The sequence below is a fragment of the Fundulus heteroclitus genome, chromosome 17, assembly GCF_011125445.2.
Source record: "Fundulus heteroclitus isolate FHET01 chromosome 17, MU-UCD_Fhet_4.1, whole genome shotgun sequence".
Classification (NCBI taxonomy): domain Eukaryota; kingdom Metazoa; phylum Chordata; class Actinopteri; order Cyprinodontiformes; family Fundulidae; genus Fundulus; species Fundulus heteroclitus.
Window position 1 is genome coordinate 84,207 of NC_046377.1, and position 26,576 is coordinate 110,782.

The 26,576-nt window shown below is 40.0% G+C and overlaps 1 protein-coding gene across 1 annotated transcript; it reads right to left on the bottom strand.

Moving 5' to 3' along the window:
* Nucleotides 1–2,090: 2,090 nt before the first annotated feature.
* Nucleotides 2,091–24,640, bottom strand: pnpla3 (patatin-like phospholipase domain containing 3). The gene is made up of 9 exons (XM_012876784.3): nt 24,341–24,640; nt 23,568–23,800; nt 23,423–23,488; nt 13,075–13,284; nt 6,940–7,000; nt 6,674–6,844; nt 6,388–6,520; nt 5,282–5,389; nt 2,091–4,060 (listed from the first exon to the last, which is right to left on the bottom strand). Exons 1-9 carry the CDS (start codon nt 24,525–24,527, stop codon nt 3,814–3,816), a joined length of 1,416 nt encoding a protein of 471 aa, XP_012732238.2. The 5' UTR covers nt 24,528–24,640; the 3' UTR covers nt 2,091–3,813.
* Between the last annotated feature and the right edge of the window lie 1,936 nt (nt 24,641–26,576).

Below are 26,576 nucleotides of genomic sequence, written 5' to 3' on the forward strand. Positions count from 1 at the left end.
TTTTCTTAGATTTTCACAAAGCATTTGATTCTGTTTAACATACATTCATCTTTTAAAATACTCATTTAGGATTTGGAGAAAAAAATCAGTAATTTTATTAAGATGCTTTATACAGACACAGGCTCCTCTCCTGTGGAACCAACTCCCAGTTTTGGTCCGTGAGGCAGACACCCTGTCTACTTTTAAGACTAGGCTTAAAACTTTTCTTTTTGACAAAAATTATAACTAGTGACTCATGTTACTCTCAGCTACCTTTATAGTTTTACTGCTATAGGCTTAGGTTACTGGAGTATATCAGGATCTAATTTTCTCACTACATTGAGTTCTACTGTTCTTCAATTATGCATTATGTGTTGTCATTTCTGCTTTAACTTTCTGTTCTCTCTCTTTTCTCTTCATAGTAGGTACACCTGGTCTGGCGTTCTGTTAACTGTGACATCATCCAGAGAAGACGGCTCACCCACTACTACCATCTAATGTAGAACAGATTACTAGATCAATGTGTGCTTCTGTGCTTTTTTGTTTCTCTTGTTGTGTCTCTGTTCTGTCTTCTGTAACCCCAGTCGGTCGAGGCAGATGACCGTTCATACTGAGCCCGGTTCTGCCGGAGGTTTTTTTAAGATGCTTTATACAGACATAAATAGTTTTATAGCCCTAAGTCATGGAACGTGACTTAACATTAATAGCGGAATGCTGTGGACGTTTACCATTACTATTCAAAATGGTTGCAGAGATGCTGTCCATTCTAATTTAAAAAAGTTTATTAACTGGAATTGATGTAATGGGCAAGCAAATAAGTTGGTTGGCCGATGATACAACTTTTTTCTTGAAAAGGGAAAATCAAATCCCTTTAGCTCTTCAAACCATACATTTTTTTTCTAGGGCCACTGGGCTTCAACTAAATTTGAATAACTGAGCTTTTTTCCCCGAAAGATTACCCGGTACAATCAATTTTTATTCATAAACGTTAAAAAAGAAGCAAAATATTTGGGAGTAGTAATAAAGGATAAAGGTATTTCTGAGAACATAAATATTTGGAACAATATTTACAAATGTAAGTTGATTTTGAATAGGTGGCTACAGAGGGAGATGTAAATCTTTGGTAGGATTTTGTTAATGAAAATGGATAGTTTCCCTAGATTCATCTTCCCGGCGTATTCCCTCCCTGCATCACCAAGACGATTAAAGCTAACAACAAACTAAATTTTAATTCCATCTGGAGGAATAAGAACCACTATATACAGAAAGATGGTGGAAGAAATGCAAAAGATTTTGAAATTAAGAATGGTGTTTTGAAACTAAAATGGTTAAAGTTTTTTTCTTTTTTATAAATAATCTTTCAATTTGGTCATGTATACCCAATTTGGTATTTAATAAGATAGGACTTGATGTTGTTTTATGGTGTGATTTTGAGTTAAAGATTCAATTACCTGCTTTGACTTCAAAAGAAGTCCAATTTGGGATATTTAATAAGATTGCTTGATAGTGAATGAGGTGTCAATAATCTAATTATACTGGGAAAATATTATTTACATGAATGTTGTTTCTTTACCTGTAGAGCGAATATGACCCACTGGAAAAAATGATCTAAAGTCTTATGCACATTTCCTATATAATGCTTTACATAACACTGGCCCTTGTTTTTTTTTAAGTATTCTATATATTATTTTATTTTTAACTTTTGTCCCCCTTTTAATATGTTATAAATTGCCCTTTGTAATGCAAGGTTTTCATTGTAAATGGTTGGCACTTATTTGTACTGTAAAATGTTAAATAAAGGTTATATTAGGAAAAAAGATTCTTATAGGATTTCTCTGTCCAACTTCAAATTCAGTTACAATGCACAAATACTTTAGATTCAAATTTACCTTCATAGCTCCTTCCTGCCCGCAGCACACCTGTATAATATGAGTAATATTTAATTTCCCGTTGGGATTATTACTTGAATAAATTGAACGTAATTGAATTTAATGACGGAACTGAGTTCAGACCCTTAACTGACTGTGGAATAAATCCTTAAAGGGTCAAATGGAAAGGAAGAAAAGTTAAATTAGTGCTTGTTTCAAATAAGACGCACAATCATTCCCAACTCATAGGAAGACAGTATTGCAGAATTTTAATAGATTAAGGGAAATAATGCAATACAGCATTGTTAAATTGAAAAGTAGAAACAAATAAACCTAATTTATGAAAAGGTTTGACATTCTACTTCTCAGCCATCAGTATTTCAGACCGTAAAACCAGCTCTGATAAAACCTTTGCTCATTGTTCGGCTCATTCATAGCAGGGCCAGGCCAATGTTGCAGCCCTGCAGCTGCAAAATCATCAAGGTCAAACTATTTAACTTGATATTGTTATGCTGTGTTCTATCTAGTTAAATGTGCTGGGATCCCATCAGTTGTTTATTTGACATTTTTTAAAGGAGCACTTTTATCTTGTAGGCTGGGAATTTGATCAGCAATGGAAAGGCCGGGATGACAGGCACCAATGAGCTATAATCAATCACAAACAAATGTAACTATCTTACTTGGTATTTCTGAAACACAAAATTATTACTCATCAAGCACAATCTAATTGGCAAACAGCCATGTGGCCCATATAAAAAAACGCCCACTGAATTGAATGACATTGTATTGAAATGGTAATGCATTTGTGTGTGGGCTGGATGGGAATCGACTATAAGCAAACTGAAAAAAGACTGGATGGAAAACTCCAGTCTTACAGACTTTTGAGCCTTCAACAGCAAGTTTACAAATTCAAATAAAATAATAGGAATGAATACTGTGCCCTTATTTTAATAAAACAATAAGTAACGATGAGACCTGGTGTTTCAAATGGGAATAACAGCCTGCCACAGTCGGCCGTTTCCTCAGCGGTCCGTTGCTGCTATGAAAGTCCACAGAAGTTTAACTTACACAGAATAGGTATAAGATGATGTTCTGTTTCTGGCCCGCTTCTCTTACTGGCTTCCACGTTTGTAGGCTGCTGCTCTATTGCCAAGATAAAATACCAAATGCTGCGCTCTGTTTTGGGAACCCTTATATGATTGGCTCAGGGACCAGAAAGGAGAAGAACATGTGAAATACATTGTTGATAGAGAAGTCTGATAGTTTATAGGGAATGTTACTTCAATGCCAGGTGACAAATGAGAATGAATTAGGTTGATTTTACAGTCAATTTCTTACTTATTGCTCCTTTAAAGTAACTACAAAAACAAGCAGTGTTTAGTAACCAGCTTTAGAAATCCAGATCTGTTTTACATTTCAGAAAATGCAATGCAGTGGGGACACCAAACTATTTTCCCGTGTTTTTTTCCACACACAAAGTTGAAAACCACTGAAAGCAAACTTCCTATTTACCACATTTTTAAAGATTACAATCCACCTGGAACTTTCTATCACCTCCAAAACTTACACGGAAGCCATCTTAAGGCACCTGCTGAAATCTCATCACAGTGAAACCCTGTCTTGATGGAGAGACGGATCAGGTTATGGCCAGAGAAATAAAAGTCTTGATCGATAGAAGCACCGAAATAAATAGAACATAGCTGCAAATATACAGCTAACAGGTAGTTTTGCTTTCCTGACACCCTGGATGACACACACACACGTATGTTCCCCAGAGGGCTGTGCCAGGTCTTGCTGATTGCTCATAGAAATATATTTCCCGCAGTGCAGCTTGAGGTGTTCACTCTAACTGTGACCAACCGTGTTGGTTAGAATTTTTTTACCACCCATCAGTCCACCTTAACGTCATCCAGAGGGAGCAGAGTGTTAATGAAATCCAGACCATAGTCCAGGTTCTGAATGTCTTTCACTGCTGTGCTGGGCTCTGAGGTTCATCCTGCGAGCCCACAAAGAAGCAGACTTGCTGTGGAGAGGACGGGGCAGTGAGAGAGGGGTGGTGGGAGGAGGAGGAAGAGGAGGAGGTAGATGATGGGACTTCCCAGTAGTGGCTGTGGAGGTCAAGAGAAGAAAGAGCAGGCACAAAGGTCTGTCTGGGAGTTTCAGTCTCTGAAGGCAGCGGCGGGACACTCAAGCACTTCCTCAGGCACCGCTCACTGTAAAAGGCAGCACAAGGTCTATGAGAGACTTTCTTCAAACATTAGTCAAGCAATGTTTGGGGGGGGGGGGAGTGGTGGCCTAGTGGTAAGACAGTTGAAACAGTTGAAAGCAGATATTTACACTGCGTACAAAGACAGAGAACCTTTAATTCTCACGGTCTGGCCTTCAATCAGACTAACCCTTCTCTGTTTTAGCTCAGTTGGGATTGGCAAAATCATTTAAACACCAGAATAATGAGAGAACTTTCTTTAATGTCAGAAGTTTACATACCCTAAAATGACTATGCCTCTTGACAATTTGGGAAAACCCATATGGCCATACCGCCAGATGAGTTGATGAGCTGAAGGACAACAAAGCCTTGACCTCAGTCCTGTAGAACATTTGTAGTCAGAGCTAAAAAAGGTGTGTGTAAACAAGACGACCTCTGAACATGACCCAGAGACACTGGATCTGTGTGGACGCATGGACCAGAATTCCAGCAAATTGTTGTGAGAAGCTTCCTAAAGGAAACCTAAACCCATTTTGGGTAAAGCCAGGCAGTTTAAAAGGCAGTACAAATATTTTTGTAATTCCCAACGGAGCTTTAACAGGAAAGCTTTGGATCGATTTCATTTCAGATGGGGAGAAAAAAAGAAGTAGATTTTTTTTTTACAGTACAATCATATTCAATAAATTAGAATGTCGTTGAAAAGTTGTTCAATCTCAGTATCTTTATCATTAAATAAAACATCATATAAATTGTTTTAACACAGCTTAATGTTTTCAGACATTTCTTTTAATTATAATTTTCTTCTTGCAGCTTTTAAAAACACGACTTTTAAGACTATAAGACAGAAATTTGGGCTTAATAAAAAGCACATTTAAAATCTATTAAGTGGTTGTTATTCTCAAAAGGTACTTTTAATCTGACAAACGAGCCTCATCAGAATGCATTCTAATTTATTAAATATGACTGTAGATACAACTCTGCAGATATATAAATAGCACCAAAATTTTGTGTTTTTGTCAAAGTTGGTTTAATAACTACTCAAGCTTTAACTGGGTGAAAACCAGATGCAAGGAAATAATAAAAACACAGTCTGAGCAGCACAGATAAAATAGACTAATCAATAAAGGTGCATTAAACCTGGAGTTGGGAAAAAAGGACCTAATATGTATTTACTACAAAGTTTTACAGTTATTGAAATAATAATTTATGAGTAAATGTCCTCTTTCACCTGGTAGAGCCGGCTGGGTTAGTTTTCCAGGCCTGTCTATACACGTCACCTGCTACCCCAAACAGCCAGCGCACATCAGCAGGCACCTCTGGGATCCACTCCACAAACCTGACCAGGACAGAGCACAGTGTTTATCTTACACGCACAAATATTTAAGCATTGATATCCACTGGACTGATCACATTTTAAATTACAAATCTGTGTATTTAATGTGGATTTTAGGTCATAAGGTAGAGCATAAATCTGAATGTGAAGGAAAATCATATTTGTATTTCAAAGCTTTTATGATTTATAATGTTTTAATATATGTTTTAATATTTGTGTGTTTTACTCTTCTATATTTTTAACTGATTTATTTCTGCCTGTTTATATATACACATATAAAATTAAGCAATAAGATATTTTTATATTTATTGTTCTTATTTTTTACCTATTGTTAAGGCCTAGGAAGCCACAAATAGAAGCCTCTAGACCACAGGTGTCAAACTCAAGGGACGCGGGCTAAAACTGGCCCATCAAGGCAATTTATCTGGCCCTCAAGAGCCAATAAAGGCATATCGTGTCATAAAGTAGAGGCACATATCCTTTTTAAAGTGTATAAAGTGGCTAAAACTGTGCCTCCTGTAGCGAATGTTGATTTTTGTCTTAACTGTGTAGTAACAGCATCCTGCCACTAGATGTCAGTTTTCCCAAAACACATTCAAACAACCCAGAAATATCCAAAAAGAGAAAAAGTGATGCAGAATGATGAGTTTAAAGTGTAACTCACCACAATATCAACTTTTTTTTTCATATAAACCTGCATAAACTGGGCCTTTTGGTGCTACTTTTATGTTACTGTGCATTTTCTTTATACTTCTATGTGAACCGGAATGAAATTATGAAATTTAAAAGTATCATCTATACAGGTGCAACTGGCCCTTTTAATGACTCCATTATGCCAAAGTGGCCCCATAAAGAAATGAGTTTGACGCCCCTAGACCCATGGGTAGCTGACCACTGGTCTGTCTAATGAAATCCTACTAAATTACCCTGAAGGTTTTGGTTTTAACAGGATTAAATGAGAAAACAGTTCAGGTGCCTGGCTGAAGATAGGTCCACCTTACCTCTGGGCCGCGGAGTATGCAGACTGGACAGGAAGCGTGTATGGCATGAGCATGTAGGAAGCAACTCTTAATGGCAGCAACCCCGACACCTTGGCGTAAAGGCCTGATTTGTCTTGGCAGGCCTCACAGAACACTGTCAGACACAGTGAATGGGAGTATTTAGCTGCATGACATGTCCGTAGATACACCACCAACACACTTTGGAAGAGGCACCATGTTATCAGTAAAAAAAATCAACTTCAAACAGTTAGTATGAACTGTGAAAAAGTCGGAGAAAATGCCCCACCTTTCTTTATCTGGGTGGGCAGAACAATTTGTTCATCCAGCCACCAGTGCTTGTTGTGCAGCAGGCGGAGTCTGCGCAGCACCCACTCTTTAGTCGTTTCGGCAGGCTCTGAGCAGCAGCTGATGGAGCCGTCTGACAGGGTGGGACTGGGACACTCCGGGATCAGCAGGTCTGGGACCACAGAAACAAACGGGCCAGGGTCCCACATGAGAGGGATATGAATGATAGGATTTGAGCCAACAACATCAGAGCAATGAAGTACTCACTGTTGTCTTCGAGGAAGCGTAGAGCATCCTTATAACCACTCTGACACAGCTCTGCCAGGACCTGTGGAAAGGCATCATCACTAAATCTCGCTTTGCTTGGCTACATCAGTCTTTATTCACTGCACAGTTTATATCTTATGTCACCTATGTTTACCCTGGCGGTACTATTTCTGAGTACCCATAGGAAGCCAATTGCATTTGAAGCTTAAAACATATAAGACTTCAAGAAAAATATAAGTTTGTAATATAGATAATGTTATATAATTAACTTACTGGATCAGTTTGATAATGCTGAGCTTTCTGGCCATTTCACTTGTTAACAATTCACATTATGGCTCTCATTTATAAAGCTTGTGTAAGCACAAAATGGGGCCTGAATCGTGCGTACATTTCTTTCCACGCAAAAGTTGGGATCTAGAAAAAAAATTAATAAAAAAATTGGAGACAGGGAAACTTGTGACACAGTTGGTAAAGTGCTGAATCGCAGCCAAACTGCATCATGATTCCTTTCAAACTTCCATATCAGACTTTAATCATAGATCCACTTCATCATAAGGATTCAAAACCGCGGTGTTATGCATCCTGGAGCTGGTGATGCATAACCTAAAACATAAAAGGACCTTTGAAATAAATAAAAGTACATAAGCCATCTGAAATATTAAATATAAATATTAAGTCCACACATTTTATCAGGGTTTTCCACTATCACGTCTCCCGATGATCACCAGGGTGATGTGATCGACACATTAACAGATTACTTTAACTTCTGTTAACGGTCAAATAGGCTGAAAGACCTTGTGGGGGAAATTAGCAGGAAATGTGGTTTCAGGAAATCAAAGTATTTCCTGGCCAACGATGGCCAATATGCTGCTTCAGACTCCGAGCATTACGTTCTGCTATAACCAGCAGGGGAGGCCACGTGCTGAAAGGCCGCTCTCCAACCCCCAGAGCATAGATAAGACGTGAATTCAAAGTAGATAAACATGAATGATGAGGAAGAATAATGGCAAATCAAAACAATATCCCAATATGATTTTTTTAATAAAAATATTAAATGTATCAGGAACTTAACACAAAAAAGGATGTGCTGCAGGTTTCTTGAGAGAGGAATTAATTTCTGAACAAAAACTAAGAAATTACATGATTAGGCAGACACCCTATCTATTTTTAAGACTAATGTTAAAACTTTCCTTTTTGACAAAGCTTATAGTTAGAGTGGCTCATACCCTGAGCTATCTCTATAGTTGTGCTGTGATAGGCCTAGGCTGCTGGAGGACATCAGGGTCTAATTTTCTCACTCTACTGATTTCTACTGTTCTTCAGTCTACTGTTCTCCAGTTTTGCATTGTATTACATTGAAATGACTGTCGTCATTTCAGCTTTTAACTTTTTGCTCTCTCTCTTTCTCTTCATAGTAGGTACACCTGGTCTGGCGTTCTGTTAACTGTGACATCATCCAGAGAAGACGGCTCACCCGCTACTACCATCTAATGTAGAACAGATTACTAGATCAATGTGTGCTTCTGTGCTTGTTTGTCTGTCTTGTTGTGTCTCTGTTCTGTCTTCTGTAACCCCAGTCGGTCGAGGCAGATGACCGTTCATACTGAGCCCGGTTCTGCCGGAGGTTTTTCCTTCCCGTTAATGGGTGGTTTTTCTTCCCACTGTCGCTTCATGCTTGCTCAGTATGAGGGATTGCAGCAAAGCCATGTACAATGCAGACGACTCTCCCTGTGGCTCTACGCTTCCCCAGGAGTGAATGCTGCTTGTCGGGACTTTGATGCAATCAACTGGTTTCCTTATATAGGACATTTTTGACCAATCTGTATAATCTGACCCAATCTGTATAATATGATTGAACTTGACTTTGTAAAGTGCCTTGAGATGACATGTTTCATGATTTGGCGCTATATAAATAAATTGAATTGAATTGAATTGAATCCGCATTCATCAAACAAAGCCTGATCTGATTTTTGAAAATTTAAAGCAAAAAAAAAAATCCCAACATATCTCTTGATGGATCTAAGTACCAGTAAATGTGTCCATTTTTGGTTTCATCTAATGAACAGGAGGGAAAAAATTAGATATTTGAACATAGCCTGTTTTAAAGAATTCTGTGTACTAATGTCGGGTGGTTAAATGTCCCGACAAAGCACCCCACTTAGAGTTTACACAAAGATGTCACTAAGGTTTTGTAATCGATAAAAAAAAACAGCCAGCTCAGAGAGGTCAGAATGTTACCAAAGATCAGCTTCGTCATTCCAGCCCTGACCCGACATCAGCACATCCACTGCCAGCCAGTGGACTGCCAGGAATGATCGGACCACAGAGGTCATGGACACCAAACCGATGCGTCTGCACGGCGTGTTGGACAGAGACGGCCAGGCCAAGGTGAGCTGGACTTAGTTTTCAGACCGTGTTGTAAAATCCACTCCAACCTGTAGGGATGTGCTGTGTACAGACACGGCCCGGCCCGGACAGAAGGGCGTCCCAGCTCAGTGACGTCATTTATAGTGTACAGATAAAACACCTTGCTGGAGAACGCTGATAAAGGTAAAAGGTCAGCCAATGCTAAAAATCATCAGAAAAGCTTCATTGTTGCAGGGAAGGGTTTTACAAATTAACGTCTCCTTGTGGTTTGGGTCCCAATGAGCGAATGGGTTCTGTCAGCGCTGCATGGATCAAGGCCTGTAGATGGTGGAACTTTGACTCAGTCTTGGAATCATTAATTTCTATTCAAACACTAATCCTTCAAATCTCCATATGTTAAATAATTTTTTTTTAAATTAAACAACACACAGAAGTTTACAGCAAATATATTCCCCACATTAGGCTTTTAGCAACAATATACTACCAAAAATATCAGATTTGCTCAGACCCTCCAAAGGAAATAAATGATGAAGACTTTAATGAATGGGATAAACTACTTTTGCACTATATATGGCAAGGGAAAAAAAATCCAGGCTAATATTTTAAATACTTTAGTAAGCAAAGCATAATGGAGGATTAGCACTTCTTAGAAGGGTTATTAAATGTTAGCTCAACTGAGAACCTCATATTGTTAGTGCAGGCTGAATTACAGGGCAGGAAGGCAGAAAATGCAACAGAACCTAGAACTGGACAGCTCAATACAAGCATGATGCAAGCATGGTTAGGGTAGGAGATTAATTCAAAATATACTACATACTGGCACCAAAATGTACATGGCGGAATGAAAGCTGGTATTATCTTTCTTTATACCTCTTTATAAGGTTAGGCAGCCTTATGTTTGACTGCATATTGAATGTTTTTAAAACAAGACTCTGAGAACTTTTTTGACACTGAAAAAAAACTGATATTACTGTCATTTGAAAGGGCATTCACCTTCAGACCTGTCATCAGATAAATCATTTAGCATCAGGCGATGGAGAGAAATTTGAAAATGACCTTCTGAAAATGTCAGTGAGTTTAGGGTCGTTTCCAAAAGCGGGCGGAAATGAATAGAGTGAGGACTGTGAACATCAAGCCCGATAAGGGGAGAGGAAGGTGGATGACACACTTTGGATGAATTGTGGACAAAGTTTTGTATGTTTCATCATGTTTGGCCTCATGGACAACTTTAGGCTGGAAACGTCTCTATAGTTTTTTTTTTACTTAAGTTTGGTCAGAGGACGCAACTTCTACACATCCGGCTGATGTTTGGAAGGGTTCTATTAGGTTTTTCAGTTTACTCCTGTGTTCTTTGTAGACTGGTGGTTTCTGGTGTTTTCTATCAGTTCCATTCATGCTATTAGGCTTCCTCCTCTTGTTTCCCACACTCTGCCCCCTTGTAATCCGGCTCCTTCAGTCCGCCTGTTAAAGCCCATTGTCTCACACCCATCCCCTGATTTCCCCTCTGCTTTAACTCTGGTTGTGTTCGTCTCATTGCTGGATTGTTTTCTGTTTCTGTTTGTGCCTCGCCTGTCCTTTTAAAGTTTTTGCCCTTGTTCCATTCCTCACACTCCTCTGCTCTGTAGGTTTTGCTTTTGGTTCATTAGATAACTCTGTTCGCATGTTGCCAGCCTGTCTGCCCTTTGGTCTAGCTACAACCAGGTGATCATGACACATCCAGCTTCTGGAGAAACTGTCAATCATTTTCGTGTATTTCGGTCCAGCCCAAACGCACAGACATGTTGGCGGGCCATTCCAGCTGGACTGGGACTCTCATTAGAACTAAGTGTAGGTTCTAACTGAGAAGAGCTACTTTTTGGGTTGTATCATTAGGCAAACAGAAATAATAAAATGAAATAGCTGTTTGGAAGGTTAAGCTTTGCAGCTAGAAAAGCCATCAAAAGAAAATGGCTGAAGACAGATGCTCCAGCTGCACAAGACTGGTATGAAATAGTTTACAACATTTTGCCTTATTGAGACTAAATGGACAATGGATGGAAGATTCAAGTAAATATGAACTGAATATATCATGACGACTTGTTTGGTTATTCAACAGGAGTAATTTTTAACAGGACTAATCACGTTTTCTGTTTTTTCTTAAACGTGCTCACTGGTCTATTCACATTTTTTTTGTTTGGTATAAATACAAAAGACTTTACTTATTCAAACAGTCACAGTCTATCTAAAAATAAAAGTATGGCAGGTTTTCTAGGCGCAGCCAAGGTGTTGAGGGGATCCGTTTTGGTGGCCTTAGGATTGCGTCTCTGCTTTTCGTAGATGACCTGGTTCTATTGGCTTCATCAGGGCGTGATCTACAGCTCTCACTGGAGCGGTTCGCAGCCGAGTGTGAAGCGACCGGGATGAGGATCAGTGCCTCCAAATCCGAGACCATGGTCTTGAGCCAGAAAAGGGTAGAGTGCCTTCTCCAGGTTGGGGAGGATGTGCTGCCCCTAGTGGAGGAATTTAAGTATCTTGGGGTCTTGTTCACGAATGAGGGGAAGATGAAGCGGGAGATCGACAGGCGGATTGTTGCGACATCTGCTATGAAGCGGGCGCTGTACCGATCTGTTGTGGTGAAGAGAGAGCTGAGCCAAAAGGCAAAGCTCTTGATTTACCGGTCAATCTACGTTCCTACCCTCATCTATGGTCACGAGCTTTGGGTCGTGACCAAAAGAACGAGGTCCCGTATACAAGCGGCTGAAATGAGTTTTCTCCGTAGTGTGTCTGGGCTCTCCCTTAGAGATAGGGTGAGGAGCTCAGTCATCCGGGGAGGACTCAGAGTAGAGCCGCTGCTCCTCCACGTCGAGAGGAGCCAGTTGAGGTGGCTCAGGAATCTGGTCAGGATGCCTCCTGGATGCCTCCCTGGTGAGGTGTTCCGGGCACGTCCCACCGGGAGGAGACCCAGGGGAAGACCCAGGACACGCTGGAGGGACTATGTCTCTCTGCTGGCCTGGGAACGCCTTGGGATTCCTCCAGAGGAGCTGGCCCAAGTGGCTGGGGAGAGGGACGTCTGGGCCTCCCTATTGAGTTAGCTACCCCCACGACCCGACCCCGGATAAGAGGAAGACGATGGATGGATGGATGGATGGATGGATGGATGGATGGATGGATGGATGGATGGATGGATGGATGGATGGCAGGTTTTGGGAAGACACTCACTCCACATTTACTGCCGTTACACTGGATGTATATGGAGGACCAAAACTGGCATTATTAAAAAAATTATATATCTATATATTTATATCTATATTTATTTTTTTTCCTTATACATGCGTTTTCATCAAGAAATGTATAGTTGCTCAGTCATAGTGCACCCAGAAAAAAGTCAGTCTGACTTCTGATGGGCGGCAGTATTAACTGTGGAAACATGACGAAAGTGTCCCTTACAAAATTGTCCTTTTCTCAGATCCAGAAAATCTGCTACTATAATGCACTAAGCAGAGCCTGGGAACGCTGATGTTCTGAACCCCTAACCTTACAAGTGCTAAAAGTAATACGATTGTCTCTAAACAGGAACCTCAGCGCTGCTATGTTAACTGTTCACTGCTGGACAAAGGGTCATGTTAAAGGTGGTCAGTTTTAAGTGACCACCAGAGGGCAGAAAAGTTAGCATATTTTCAAGTTGTTCTCAGCTCTAGGGCCAAAAAACGAACAATGACCGGCTACCAAGTTCTAAGGAATTTTATCATGATCCGCAGAACATCCCAGTAAAACATGACCGTCGCCTACCTTAGGCTCTGGGGGAAACAGAGCTCTGCTGAGGCGGTACAGGTTCCCCATGTTCATCTGGATGCTGGTGTTAGTGAAGCGCAGCTCATGAAAGCTGGTGGAGTTATCCCGAGGACAGATGTCGCTTTCACCGGAGAAGGGAGAGATGGTGATGGTGTTCTTCAGCTCTGACTGAGGCAGGTTATCGCTGATTCCACCGTCAACGTACCGCTGCACATACAGACACAGGGGAAAGCAAACGTTCAGCCTCTAGTTTCGTTTCACATGCATACAGTATCCGCAGGCTAAGTCAGGCGCACAATGTTACCTAAAGGCCTGTGTGGAAGGGGGTGTGATGGACTGAGACTAGTAACCTTTCACCATCCTACTATCCCACTGATTGCCACCCGCACCAGCTCCTGCTGCAGTACCACGGTAATGACGTCAAGCCTTCTGGGATCCTTTTGAACACACAGACCATGTTTTGTTCTTCCAGTGATTGCTTGTTTAGTTTGTTGGGCTTCAACCTCCAATACGTTCTGTATGTTAAAAGGAGCAATAAGTAACAAATTTACCAAATCATTCTCATTTGTCACCTGGGATGGAAGTAACATTCCCCATAAACAATCAGTCCTCTCCATCAACAATGTCTTTGTCACGTTTTTCTCCTTTCAAACCTAGAGATACGGTTCAGGACTACTTCGGTTCAGTGTGTACCCCGTGTTTACTTCCTGGTTCCTGAGCCAATCATAAGAGGGTTCCCAGGATTCCCAAAGCAGAGTCTAGCATTTGGTATTTTATGTTGGCAAAAGAGTACAACATCATAAACCTATCCCGTGTCAGTAGGTATACTGGTGTCAGTATTACTTATTGCTCCTTTAAGTTAGTTCCACTGATCAGCATTTTCTGAATGAACCTCAGGATTTTATCAGCATCGAGCCTGTTCCTTGCAGTGAACTTTGTTTCAGCTTTTGATCCTCCCACTTCACTCCACTCCTACATACGTACTGAGTGTGTTTGTGTTTTTCAGGGATCCAGTGTGAAGAGTTGTGACAGACTGATTGAATTTGACTTTGGAAAGTGCCTTGAGATGACATGTTACATGAATTGGCGCTATATAAATAAAATAAATAATATATTGGCTATATAATATAAATAAAACTGAATTGGATTAGAGGAAACGCAAATACCTAAGCATTTATTACATGAAAATGCTGGAGCCTACTATCACAAAACCGTTATGTCATGTACTCTGATGAACACAGCCACTGTCTTTGTAGATCTTTCTTCAAATGGTAGAAAAGTATGTCAAACAGAGTTTTCTGTTGGAAGCTGGAGCAATAGCTACTGGAACCTTTAAACCACTGTCAGCCTTCTGACTTGAAATTAAGTTTAAAGTGGAACATGGGATTTGATTCCAGCTTTAATTGCCACAAGAAGCTCTTTCAATACTTAAATTGGGCCGTGTAAAGTTCCTATCCAGCAGAAAGCTTCACAGCCAGCTTTTTCTACAGGTTTCTACAGGTTTAGTCTAGCATTGCTCCCACTATCCCCTCCATCTGACTTCTCTTTGCACTGTGCAGCATGTTCTCCAAATATGTTCCCCTTCAAGCACACACTCTAAAGTCCACAGCCCTGCTCAGTGACGGAAACAGGACTGACTGTTCTTCATAGAACATAGAGGCTCACTAGGCAATCCACTGTCTTTTGTGGCCCGCGTTAGATTAAAATAAGGGTTTCTATAACAGTGAGCGCTCAGAGGGGGACAGTTGTAAACTCCTAGCTGGTCAGTGAAAAAGAGCAGAAAGTGAAGTAATTGTGTTACAGAAAGTAGGACAGTGAAGGAATGCAGGTCACAGTGTGCACTGGGCACACATACACATGCCATGACTTAGTAGTGGCGTAATGCAGGATTTACTGCCAGCAGACCTACTTTATATTAAATCCAGGGTCTTGATCATTTAGCCAAAGGACTGTGCTGAGGGAAATACACCGAAGGGGCTCGGATTTGTGTAAAATCAGCGACTGTAACATTTCAGTCAAGAGAGGAACAAGAAGATTCTGTTAGAAATATCAATATGGTGTACATCAGGTCAAGGTGAGACTTTGAGGAGACTTCTTAGAAATGTGTTTGTACGTGTTTGTGTTTCTCTTGATGTTTTCACAAATGGAGATCCACAAGAATCCAAGCGACAAATAAGACGTTTACACTACAACAGTTCCAGCGCCGTAGGGCCATGAAAAATGATTTGTCGCTTCAAAGATTAATTTTATCACACATGTTTAAGACCATTAAATACATTTTAAATACATTTTACATTTTACATTTTAAATATCATTTTACATTTTAAATACATTTTGGGATGTTTTCAGGATTCTCTGCCAGAGAGCAGAATTCGTCAGTTAGGGTAAATTGTCTGAGCCCTAACGCAGCCAACTCCTCTCTAAGGAAAACTAGGTCGACTGTGACGCAACAGCTGCTCCGCAAAATAGATTAATACAATTATACAATTATATAGAGTCATAAGCCAGGACTAGGATAGCAGTTTTCCACAACAAAGATGCGAGGCAAAAATAGCCCCAAGCCAAAAGTACTGCTGAGGAAAAAACCCACAAAAAAAAAACGTCTCACATTTATCAACCTAATGTTCCACATGATTGGACTGGTGAAAGAAAAAGGTTTGTTTTGGGAAGTTCTGTGTCATGTTACATCTGGGCCTCGTTTCAGAAAGAATGGCTGATCTACCCTGAGTAGAAAGCTGCTGTTCTGAGTAGTTCTACCTCACCCTGTCATACTCAGTGTTTTCGGTTTCAGAACAGGTGATATCAATCAGGTAACTAAACTCGGCATCCTATCAACTCTGAGTTAAGCACAAGCATGAAAGAAGCCCTCATTAATGGAACGCAGATAACGCGATTCACCATGGCAACGGCAGGAAATAAGATGCCTGGAAGTTGCATTTCCATGAGAAACAATGCTGTTGTTGCTGAAAAAAAGTGAGTTAGCGACTGAGAATTGCTGAAAAAGTCAATGCAGGAGTGATATGAGAGTTATTTGATGGAGAATTAAAGCCGTTTTCTCACACTAAACCCATTCAACATCCCAAAAAAAGGGGGGAGGGGGGCATTGATTATGGTGAGGTGAAATATAAAACTACAGTTTAATCTGGTATGGTTAAGTTATTCTTATTTTTAACCTTAACCAACATAAGCATTAATTGGCTATATTCAACATGAAATTAATGATGGGATGGTGTGAGTTATTGAAATAACTGATATGTTCATTCATTTTTTGCCAGAATTTGGCTTTACCCATCCTTCTAAAAATGAGTTGACACAGATTTTCTTGTATAATTTGTGCCAACCTCTCAATATGTTAATTATATAGGCTATACTTTAAGTTGAAGTAAAGCTGGCGTTATTTAAGAAAATAAATGTAGCCCTTACAGTGTTGGGGGACGAACGGAATCTAAAATATATGAATGGAAAATTTGATACAGACTAAATTATTGCTTTAATTCTGTGCAGTTCTTTTATTAATCTTGTGGGTCTCTGACTATAGAACACCATTAAACTCGTTTATAGCTGAGTGCACAGTAACATTCCCGACAGTCTGACATACAGCTGCCTCTGAAAGATTTTCTGCATCTCCTACGTTATTAAAAAGCTGCAGTTGGCATAAAAACGAAGTATAGCTCAAAGAAATTGTTCAGAATGGAGACTGTCTCCTTATTGTGTTAGAAAAGCGATGTGCGGGCTGAGAATATTGAGATTGATCATTGACAGAGGCAAGAAAAAAATGGTAATGTTTTAAAATATACTAATCCAGAAATGATAAGACATTTAATCGTAGTCTGATCAGCCTTTCCTGACAGAGATTTATGTGGAATATTTGCACTCCAGCATACAGGCTCCTCCAGAAAAGGACAGGACTTTTCCAACACGTCTGTTGAATAGTGTTATATGTGTGCTGGGTTTACACAAGATTCAGAGACTTCACAAAGGGTCTTTAATGAACTCCACAGTAAGGGCACAATAATCAGCTTGGGCCTGTTATATTTGGCTGGAAATATCTGGGTGTATGTGTCTATTTGTGTGGTTATCTTCAAAGAACAAAAATAAATTAAATTAGAATGAATAATATCAGCAATAATGCTACATTAGAGTACAAAAACTGAACAATAACAATGTAATAAATTACAGATAAGAACATTAATATACAATTCTATTTGCACACTACTGAAAATACCAAATTGCAGTATCCTTGTGGTAACTGTCCACAGAACTATTGTGAAGAAATTAACAAAATTTGGCATATTTACAGATGCATTTACACACAACAGTAACAGTTGGAATCGGAAATGTCTGATGCATGCCACCTCCCTCTGCGACCTGACCACCGGAGACTTCCGGGAAGATGACGGAGGGAGCAAATGTAAGCTAATCCCCCTCCAGGACAAATCCCTGAAATATATAAACTAGAACAAACACAAAAATGATACCACTTCTCTTCTGATCACAGAAGACTCTAAGTCACCTAACGGGACTTTTCTAAGTAATACGGACAGCCTCTAATAACTTCTGCTGCACACGTGTCTAAAGCTAACCCGGAAGCTAATGCTAAAGCTAAAGTGCTCCAGCCATATGACTACTGTGTGTCAGAAGTTAAGGAGACTGTCATATTCTGGGTTTTGTTTTGTTTTATGTTTATTTGATTAGTCAGTATACCTTTCTTTCTTGGGTTCCGTCTTGTTTGATTTGTGTTATAGCTTGTGTATTTTAGTTTACCCTGGCATATTATTTAGTCTTGGTGGTTATTTATGTTCTTAGTCCTGTCTTAGTAGTAGTTCTGGTTCTCTATTTACCTTATTTAGATTCTGTTCCCTTCCACTAGTCCTGTCAGCTCCCTCAGTCACTCCCCCGTCCTTGATCACTTCCACCTGTTCTGATTAATTAGTTGTTCACTCTGCTCACTTGTTCCTCTGCCTATTTATACCTGCCTCAGTTCTCTGCTCCCTGCCAGAACGTCCCACATGTTTCATTTCATCTATCCACTGGTAAGAACCATCCTGCTTTTTTTGTATCTGCCTGTGCATCTGGTTGTCTGATCTGTTTTTGAGTCTGCCCCAGTTTTTATTTTTACCTTGGATGTCTGCTCTGAACCTTTTGTGGATTGTTTTTTTTTGTCAGCTTGGCTGACCCATCATCCCTTCAATAAATCCTGTTTAAGCTTACCTCAAGTGTCTAGCTGAATACCGGGTTCATATCCTCCTAAATCATTACAGAGACTGACGTTAAAGGCTCCAAAAACGTTCTGTCATCTCCAATTAAAGCTTCGCAGCGACCAAAAAGACTCAAGCCAGCAGAGAAGGAAACGTCTAACACTGAAACAACCTCGTAACCTAATGCTGCGATTCCTCCAGCAGTTAATTCACTTCAGACATTGATGACCGACTTCAAACAGGAATTACAACAAAACACGTGGGCCATCACTAACATCCCCAAGGCTGTGGATTTCAACAAAGAAGGAATAAAAGAATCAAAACACAGCAATAAGAAATGGGAGAAGGAAGTGAGAGGTCTGCAGGAGCGAAACATGAAGCTGGAGCAAAGCAGTAGAGTTGGAAAGAAAAACGTCTGAGAAGGAACGACACAAAATAAGGTGGAACTTAAGACTGAACGGACTCAAGGAGATGCAAGATGAAAACATCCAGGAGCTTACTGTTGACCTCCTGCTGAAATTATCATACAGTTCACGGCTAGAATCTACAGGAATGAACTATGGAGAGGAACAAAACGGCATCCTATCTGCAAGGATCCTCACCTTCGCTTCACAGAAGATCCTACCAAAGGGGACCGTGAGGCAAGACAAGCTCTTTGGCCCAAGGTGGAGTAGGCAAGAAAAGAGGGTGTATGGTCAGAGAGTGATTCCCTAAATTAGATTGTTGAACTTTTAGAAATGTACATTTTTATATTGTTCTCAGGGGTTTGTTCTCATATTTTTGGTAACTCATTAGGGAGTAATAATGAGCAATTTTATTTATTGTTTACATTTCTATTTATTTTCTTATAAAATCTATAATAACATTAATGAAAATGAAAGGCTTCTAGATGAGATTATTTTACACAGAGTGTGTGAAATCTACATACTCAACTGACAATATTATATTAGGTCAAAGAACTTAGTCAAAGATGACTTTTATGACAAATATCCTTCAAGTTATCTCTTAAGTCCTCCTAATACTGTTTTTAAATATTTTTTGCAACAAAATCAGTCTAACTGATGTTTGGTGACATCTCAATCCTAAAGTCATTCCATATTCTTGGTTTAGTTCAAAGTACATTTCGACAATCGACCATTGGATAATTTCTAACCATTTATTAGATTAAGACATCAATTCCACTATTTCTGCAGCTCCTCTAACTGATCATTGCTTTATTAGTATATATATTAAATCCAAAACTAAAACTTGATCAAATAAGTGCTGGAAGTTTAACTCCAGTCTACTAAAAAAACAAAACATATTACAAAAATATTAGATTACTAATAAATTTAATCACATTTTCCAGAGGATTTAGTCCTCCAATTAAGAAATAGGAATTTCTTAAAATACAAAATCTGAAAAAACACACAATATCTTTTAGCAAGAATTTGAGGAAGAATGGGGGGGGGGGTGGAATTGGACATTGTAAATAAATTAAATCTATATTGTAGCAAATACATCCTAAGTGATGATAATAATAAACAAAACATTCTGAGGTTGCAGCTAGAATTAGACCAAATTTATTCCCATAAAGCTCAAGGAGCATTTGTAAGATCTAGGGCCAGATGGATAGAAGAGGGAGAGAAGAATTCTGCATATTTCTGTGGCCTAGAAAAAACAAGACAAGGCACAAAATAGCCTTAAGTCATTGTTAATTAATAATATAGAAACAACTGATGAACAAATTCTATCCTCTGAAATTTTTATAGTTCTAAATTTTGTAAAACAGATTGTGATTCCTTTTTACCAAACTGATGAACTTATTCTGGAAATTGATGCTAATTATAAAGAAACGTGCGATGATCAACTTCTAATTAGAGAACTTGATGCAGTTATTAATCAGTTATCTCTATAGCTCCAGGTTCTGATGGGCTTGTTATGGATTTAACTGAATACAGAGACCTAATTGAAGATGACGGCTTTATTTTCTTTTTTGGACTTTTACAAGGCCTCTGATTCAGTAGAATTTGTTGTCAGAATTTGCCTCAGGGTCAAGGCTTCTGAGCTTTCTGCCATGGTACGCAGGAATTCAGCTCAGAAATTGTTCTGAATCTCCACTTAGCTTTCTGAAATGGGGCCCTGGTGTAAAACCGACAGCATTTCAGAAACTAAAAAGATCCAGAGAGTCAAACATGGTGGCGGCCGTGTGACGATCAGGGGCTACTTTGCCTGTGAAGGTCATTGCTGGAGAGAAGGTGATTAAAAGGCTTAAAAGGTTTAAATGTTTTTTTTTTGTTTTTTGTTAAAACAGACCAGACCTTCTTCTGGGAAAGATGTCCCGTTCTGTAATCTGTTCCATTCTTGGAGAAATGTATCAAATGATGGCTTGGATGAAAATCCCTGAGCTCCTTGTTGAACAATGAACTCTGACTTTAACTGAGGCCCTGAGGCCTGCAGAGCTTCAGATGTTTTTCAGTTAAAACTGACCTTCAGCCCAACATGATGTAATTCAGTATAGACCTGCTGTCTGAAAAGCAAAACTTCTCCATTAAATGTATTCATGTTAATTTTATAGTTTACTATCTGGGGGGCTTATACCCCACATAAACACTGAGAACAGATAAGTAACCCTGGACCTCACTCTGAGTCTGCAGGCGATGTGCGCTGTGGAAAGTACACGCTGTACCCAATCTATAGATAACCTAGGAGGAGACTTCCTGCACATAAAGCCTAAACAGATAACTTTGTCACTAATAATCCATAAACTGTCCTTTATGTGGCATTTTGATATTCAGGAAACAGAATATGAGAATAGAATTTCCATCCAGGGTGAAACGCTGCCTGTGAGACGGTCAAAAAGAGTAAAGGCTGCTGGTGGGATTTGGTCTTTTAAATATTAATCTGTCTGACTAAGAGGGTAGATTCTTATTTGGAGATTTCTGCATGAAGTGAGTCCTCCTTCTGCTTACTTTCATCTGCAATCCCAGCATCTCCCAGTAGTTTCATTCTAGTGATCTCGGGTTCATCTTCTCCTACCAGCTGGACTGGGGCTTTTTTTAAGCCTTTTTTATTTCTCTTTTAACCGCTGCCTCACTTTTACACTAATCTGCACCAGAGCTGCTTTTAATATTTCCCCTTTCAATCTGTTTTATAACAAGTATATTTTTGCACTATGTTCTTTAAATTTAAACTGCTCTCTGTTTTTATATATATATATAAAAAAAGATCCATTTACAGTTTTTTTCTTAACTTGGACCGGTTTCCCGCCAACAATTCCAGGACTCAAGAGTTGACGAGTTTGCAAATAAACAAAGAAAAAAAACAGAAGCAGAAAGAGAAACTGGGGCAGACTTTGTAAAGAACAACTCTGAGGGCACTGACCTGGAACTGGAGCGTCAACCTTTAGCTAGTTCCAGGCTAGCCTGATACCACAAGTTTAGGACATGAGCAGGAAATCAAAGTGTTTTGCCTTCATGACTCCACAGTTTCACCAGCAGGATGGTTAGTTCCGCTTTCTTTGCTTCTGATTAAAGGTGCAACAAAGAATCAGCTCTCCAACATCCTGAGCTTCTGGTTTGTGTTTTGCACATTAAATGCCAATGATTCCCTGGGAATTCAGTCTGCAGCTCTTCTTCTCACTAACCCGTTATATCCAGCGAGGGTTTAGAAACAGCTCAATGCCTCCAGCATCATTTTCACCAACATGTTACTTATGCAGCCATTTTTAACTGTCATAAAAGAGTTTTTCTATAGTCAGTATTGAAAAAGTCTCTATTTTCCAACTAGAATTCTTTCATTTTTTCTAAACCTATTCTCTGAATGGGCGCTACATCAACTAAAGTTCCCAAGTCATCCTTTGGCCATCACGTTTCTCCCTTCTTTACCAGTTTCCTCTTTATGTATATATATGATGTGGCTATCTATATACCTTTAAAATGTTCAGATCGCTGCTTATTTCATTTCTCTGAGTCGTTATCCTTCCTCACTTTATGGCTTCCTGCAGGACAGTCGGCATTCTGAAGCTATCTGCCACCTCGCCATCTTTCAGGGAAAAAAACATTTTCTTCTCGATATTTTGGAATCACTCTCTACTTGTATGCTCCGCTTATCTGGAACAAACTTCCAGAAAACTGTAAACGTGCGGAAAGCCTGAGTTCTTTTTAAATCGAGATTAAAAAACACATTTGTTTAGAATTGCCTTTGACTGCTCTAGTTAAACTGTTTTACTGTTTTTAATGTTCTTTTTTGTTTCTACATTTTATTCCTACTTGCTTTCATTCTGTTTTATTTTCCTATATTTTAATCATGTAAAGCACTTTGCATTGTCTCTGTACTGACTTGTGCTATATAAATAAAAAGGGGCTTATCGGCAGCATCAAGCTAAACTAAGCCAGCCAAAACACTGTTTGAACGTTGCCCAAACAATTGTGTTATCTCCCAGTTTAAACTCCTCCAAAGGTCATATTTTCTGTTAACTATGTATATTATGATAAAACTAATCTATATTATGTTAAAGAATTCTAATCCTGTCACTGATGCTGAAAATCAAAGTGTGTTAAGGCAGCTACCGACGCTGAAACTCATTATTAAAATCCCCCTTATGTTCCTCTGTTAGCTGAAAATCCATAGCCTGTATGCGCTGTCGGGTTTTATTTGTGTCAAAGTGAAACTTTGAACAGATCGAACTGCACTTTGTTTCCTTAACAGGACATTCATTTATCTGCTGGCTTATCACCTACTTCCTGTGCAGCGCACTTCACTTTACGGCCCTGTCGCCCGTGTGTTTTAGGATCAGATCTGTCTGGGAGAATACGCTGGAGCTGAACTGAATGACACCGACAGCAGCCACTGGAAATCAATCGCTGACATCAGCTCAGAACGCTGGGAGGGTTGCAAAGCAAAAGGGGCGAAGCAGCTGTTGAACAGCTGGGACGTTACATTTGTTTTATTGGAATTAAGAAGAAATGGATGACTTCTCATAAAACGAAGTTATTCTGTTTCAAAGCTGAAAATGATTTCTGTTGTTTCAAGGATTTGTGGAGTTATAAAAATGAACTGTGGCTCATATTTAGCATAAACCAAACACTGCTTCTTCTTCTTTTTTACCATTTTGGAACATTTGTTGCATTGCACTCTTGTTTAATGAGGCATAATAATAGACCTACCACTCCTCTGAAGGATGGCGGGATCAGTCCACAGTAGATGGGGATGAAGCAGCTACAGACCAGCGCCTGCGGGCAGAGCACAGGGTTAAACCAGGGCCGGTCGGAGCGCCGGAACATTTCCAGGGGTTTACACACACACGCAGACCTGTATGAGCTCCTCCTTGGAGCTGAACTCTGACACCAGCACGTTCTCCCCGTCCGCCACTCTGGTCAGGGAAACGCACAGCCGGCCCGAGGCCAGGACGTGCGCGTCGGAGGGCAGGTCACGGTTCAGGCCAGACCTCAGGACCTTCACCAGGTTGAAGGTTGGGTGGAGCGGGCCCAGGTTTCTCTTCCTGGCTTCCTTCGCCACTTCAATGACGTCCTCGCAGCATTTAGCTGGGAAAAGACAGAGGTTGAGATCGGTCAACTTTATGAGCCGCATGAACGATTTTCTCATGACAGAGGTCACCGCGTCGTCTTTATCTGTCGATACAGACAAGCGCTTGTTTGTTGTTATCGCTTCACTTCCTACAGTTTTGCTTATTCGTGAAAACGGATGTCATATTGGCAAGCGACTCGTGCAAAACGAGAAGTAAACTTCTCCAAACCACCAGTTCCCCAACAGAAATCAATGCAGGACATCATCAGCCGGTTCCATTGCAACAGCAGACAGGCTTAAATCGGAGGCAACTGGACTTTTGTTCAGTTCTTACCTATTCAGGAGTCTTTCTAGATTCTGGTGGCTCACACTGCAGATAACTGAGACTTTGCACAGGCTGTTTTATGCACCATTTCAACATTAACCCAAGTTTATCTGCTTTACATATCAGCAATAAGCTATAAATACGTTGTAGTTATTTTACCCAATCAGCCAGTAAAGGGTCTATTGCATTTTAAGCCACTGTTTTTGGATGAAGTGAGCTTTGTTTTTCTTACCTATGCATGCCTGGCTCGCGAGCACTGAGGCAGTGAGAGCCCCGGCCGAGGCCCCGTACAGCTTGGTGGCCCCCTTCACAAGGTAGGGGGCTTTCTCCAGCAGGCAGCTGGCGACTCCGATGTGGTAGATCCCCAGGAAGCCGCAGCCGGCAAAAGACAGGTTCCAGCCGCCCTTTAGGTCGAACATGGCGGGACATACCCCGGCTGGGGAACCCTGAGCTGGAACAGAACGGAGAGTACAGGACGCGGGCTGGAGCAGCTGGCCGGGACACAGAGAGAAACGACTGGTTTATAAACAACCCGTGATGCGTTCACGGACTGTCTGAATTATTATGGCCTAGCTGTTATAACAGCAAACGTGCTTCCACTTTTTTGAATTACTATGTACTATATATTTTTTTATTTTCTGTAGGTGTATCCCCAGGCTGTTTTTCTCTGTTTTACAGGAGGCTCAGAGCCCGAGGGAGCACAAAGTTTGAGTCACACCCTCATTACCTGTAAGCACTGAACAAAACAAAAACTAAACTATGGTCTAGCGCGAACAAACACTTCGTTGCTTCGACCATGCCTGTTATTGTTTGCAGGTGGCCACCAGGTTTATTGGACTCTATGGAGGAGGTTGACGAAGGGCTTCCAACTCCTCCTGGTTGGTTTGTTTTCTCCCAGAGTTCGGGAAATCCGACAGTCGCGGTGAACCGGAACACACCACTGTGTTTTATGTCAGTTTGTGTCATGTGACAGTGACGTCACGGGCTGCGCTGTCGAAGCGCGTGTGGGTCTGCTCTGCTCCGACGCTATAGACCCTTTTCACATGACGTCACTCAACTTCCGTTTTGAAGCGGAGCAGGGTATCTTTACTTCCGGCTACATGCTTTTACATAGAAAATTCGGGAGGTGAAGAGGTGTTTCACTGATAATCAGCGCGATTTCATAAGGTAAGACTGAGACCACAATGTGTCGCATTGACTATCTTTATTTTCCTTAGTATTGGTAGCGATCATTGCTGTTATATAGATGCTTTGATCGGGACAGTAACATGAAGATCAAAGCTAACATGCAGCAGCTTGTTAGCTTAGTTTACCTATCATTAATCTGATGTAGATGTTAGAAAATGATTACTGTAGCTTTGCTATTATAGAAATAAATCTTGTTCACTGAGTGAAAAAAGAGACATTTATCTGCTACATTGTTCCCTTTACTTGATTATGGTGACGTGTTATATATATAATTGCAGTCACTGAATTAAAAAGATCTTATTCCATTTGAATCTTTTTGTTCATTCCTAAAAAAAATTACCGTGGGTCTATTGGACAGTACTTCTGTTTCTGAATTTTCTGTGTATTATAATGAATTTTCTTCATAATATTATTTGCACTTATATTAATGCACTTTTTTTTAGTTTTTGTGCAAAATACTGTATATTTTAAGTAGAAGCCTGAAATTGTTTTTATTATACTGTATTAGTAATGACATGTGCTGCTGACCTCTTAGTCAGATCAACCTTTAAAAAAGAGATCTTAATCTCAATGGGAGTTTATCTGGTTAAATAAAGGTTTTAAAAAGTATTATAATTAATCTATTTTTTCTCCCCTTGTGTCCATCTCTCAGCAGCATCATATCCACCAAGCATGGCACAATCACAGAGAAACCGCTACTGCAGTGTCCCACAGTGTTCGAACAACAAAAAAAACTTTCCATATCTCAGTTTTCACGACTTCCCGGCTCATGCTGAGACTGGAGCCCGTTGGGTGACGGCAATAAGAAGAGACGAGGGGCCAAATTTTAGAATCCTTCGTGGCAGCACTTATGCCTGCAGTCAGCACTTCTCTTCCGAGGAGACCTATGTTTCTGCAAGTGGTCTTTAACAAATTAAACTCCATCTTTCTTTCTTAAAGATAATTGAGTTATAAGTTTATTTAGCTATTCCCAAGATAATTTCAGTGGCTCACCACGTAAAATTTTATTAGAGCTGTCAAAATCAATTTGTTAATGAAAGGAAATTAATCTGAGAAATTAATTAATTTCTGCACATACAAATGGTTTTTAAAAATACTCACCTGTACACTGTGATCGCACACTGTCTCTTTCTCCTGCATTGTTTACATTTCAATTGTTTACTGTTAAATCACTGCTGTAATTTACTGTAATTCTCAAGCTGTATGCAAACAGAATTTCGTTCTGTACGCACTCTGTGCATACATAATGACAAATAAAGTTGTCTAAATCTAATTTGTCC

Excerpts from the sequence above, each read along its gene's own strand:
- pnpla3 (XM_012876784.3), bottom strand. The coding sequence starts at position 24,527 with ATGTTCGACCTAAAGGGCGGCTGGAACCTGTCTTTTGCCGGCTGCGGC. Across the intron at positions 23,801-24,340 it reads CGCGAGCCAGGCATGCATAG|CTAAATGCTGCGAGGACGTC; the intron begins GTAAGAAAAACA and ends GTCTTTTCCCAG. Across the intron at positions 4,061-5,281 it reads AACCCAGCCGGCTCTACCAG|TGAGCGGTGCCTGAGGAAGT; the intron begins GTGAAAGAGGAC and ends TGCCTTTTACAG.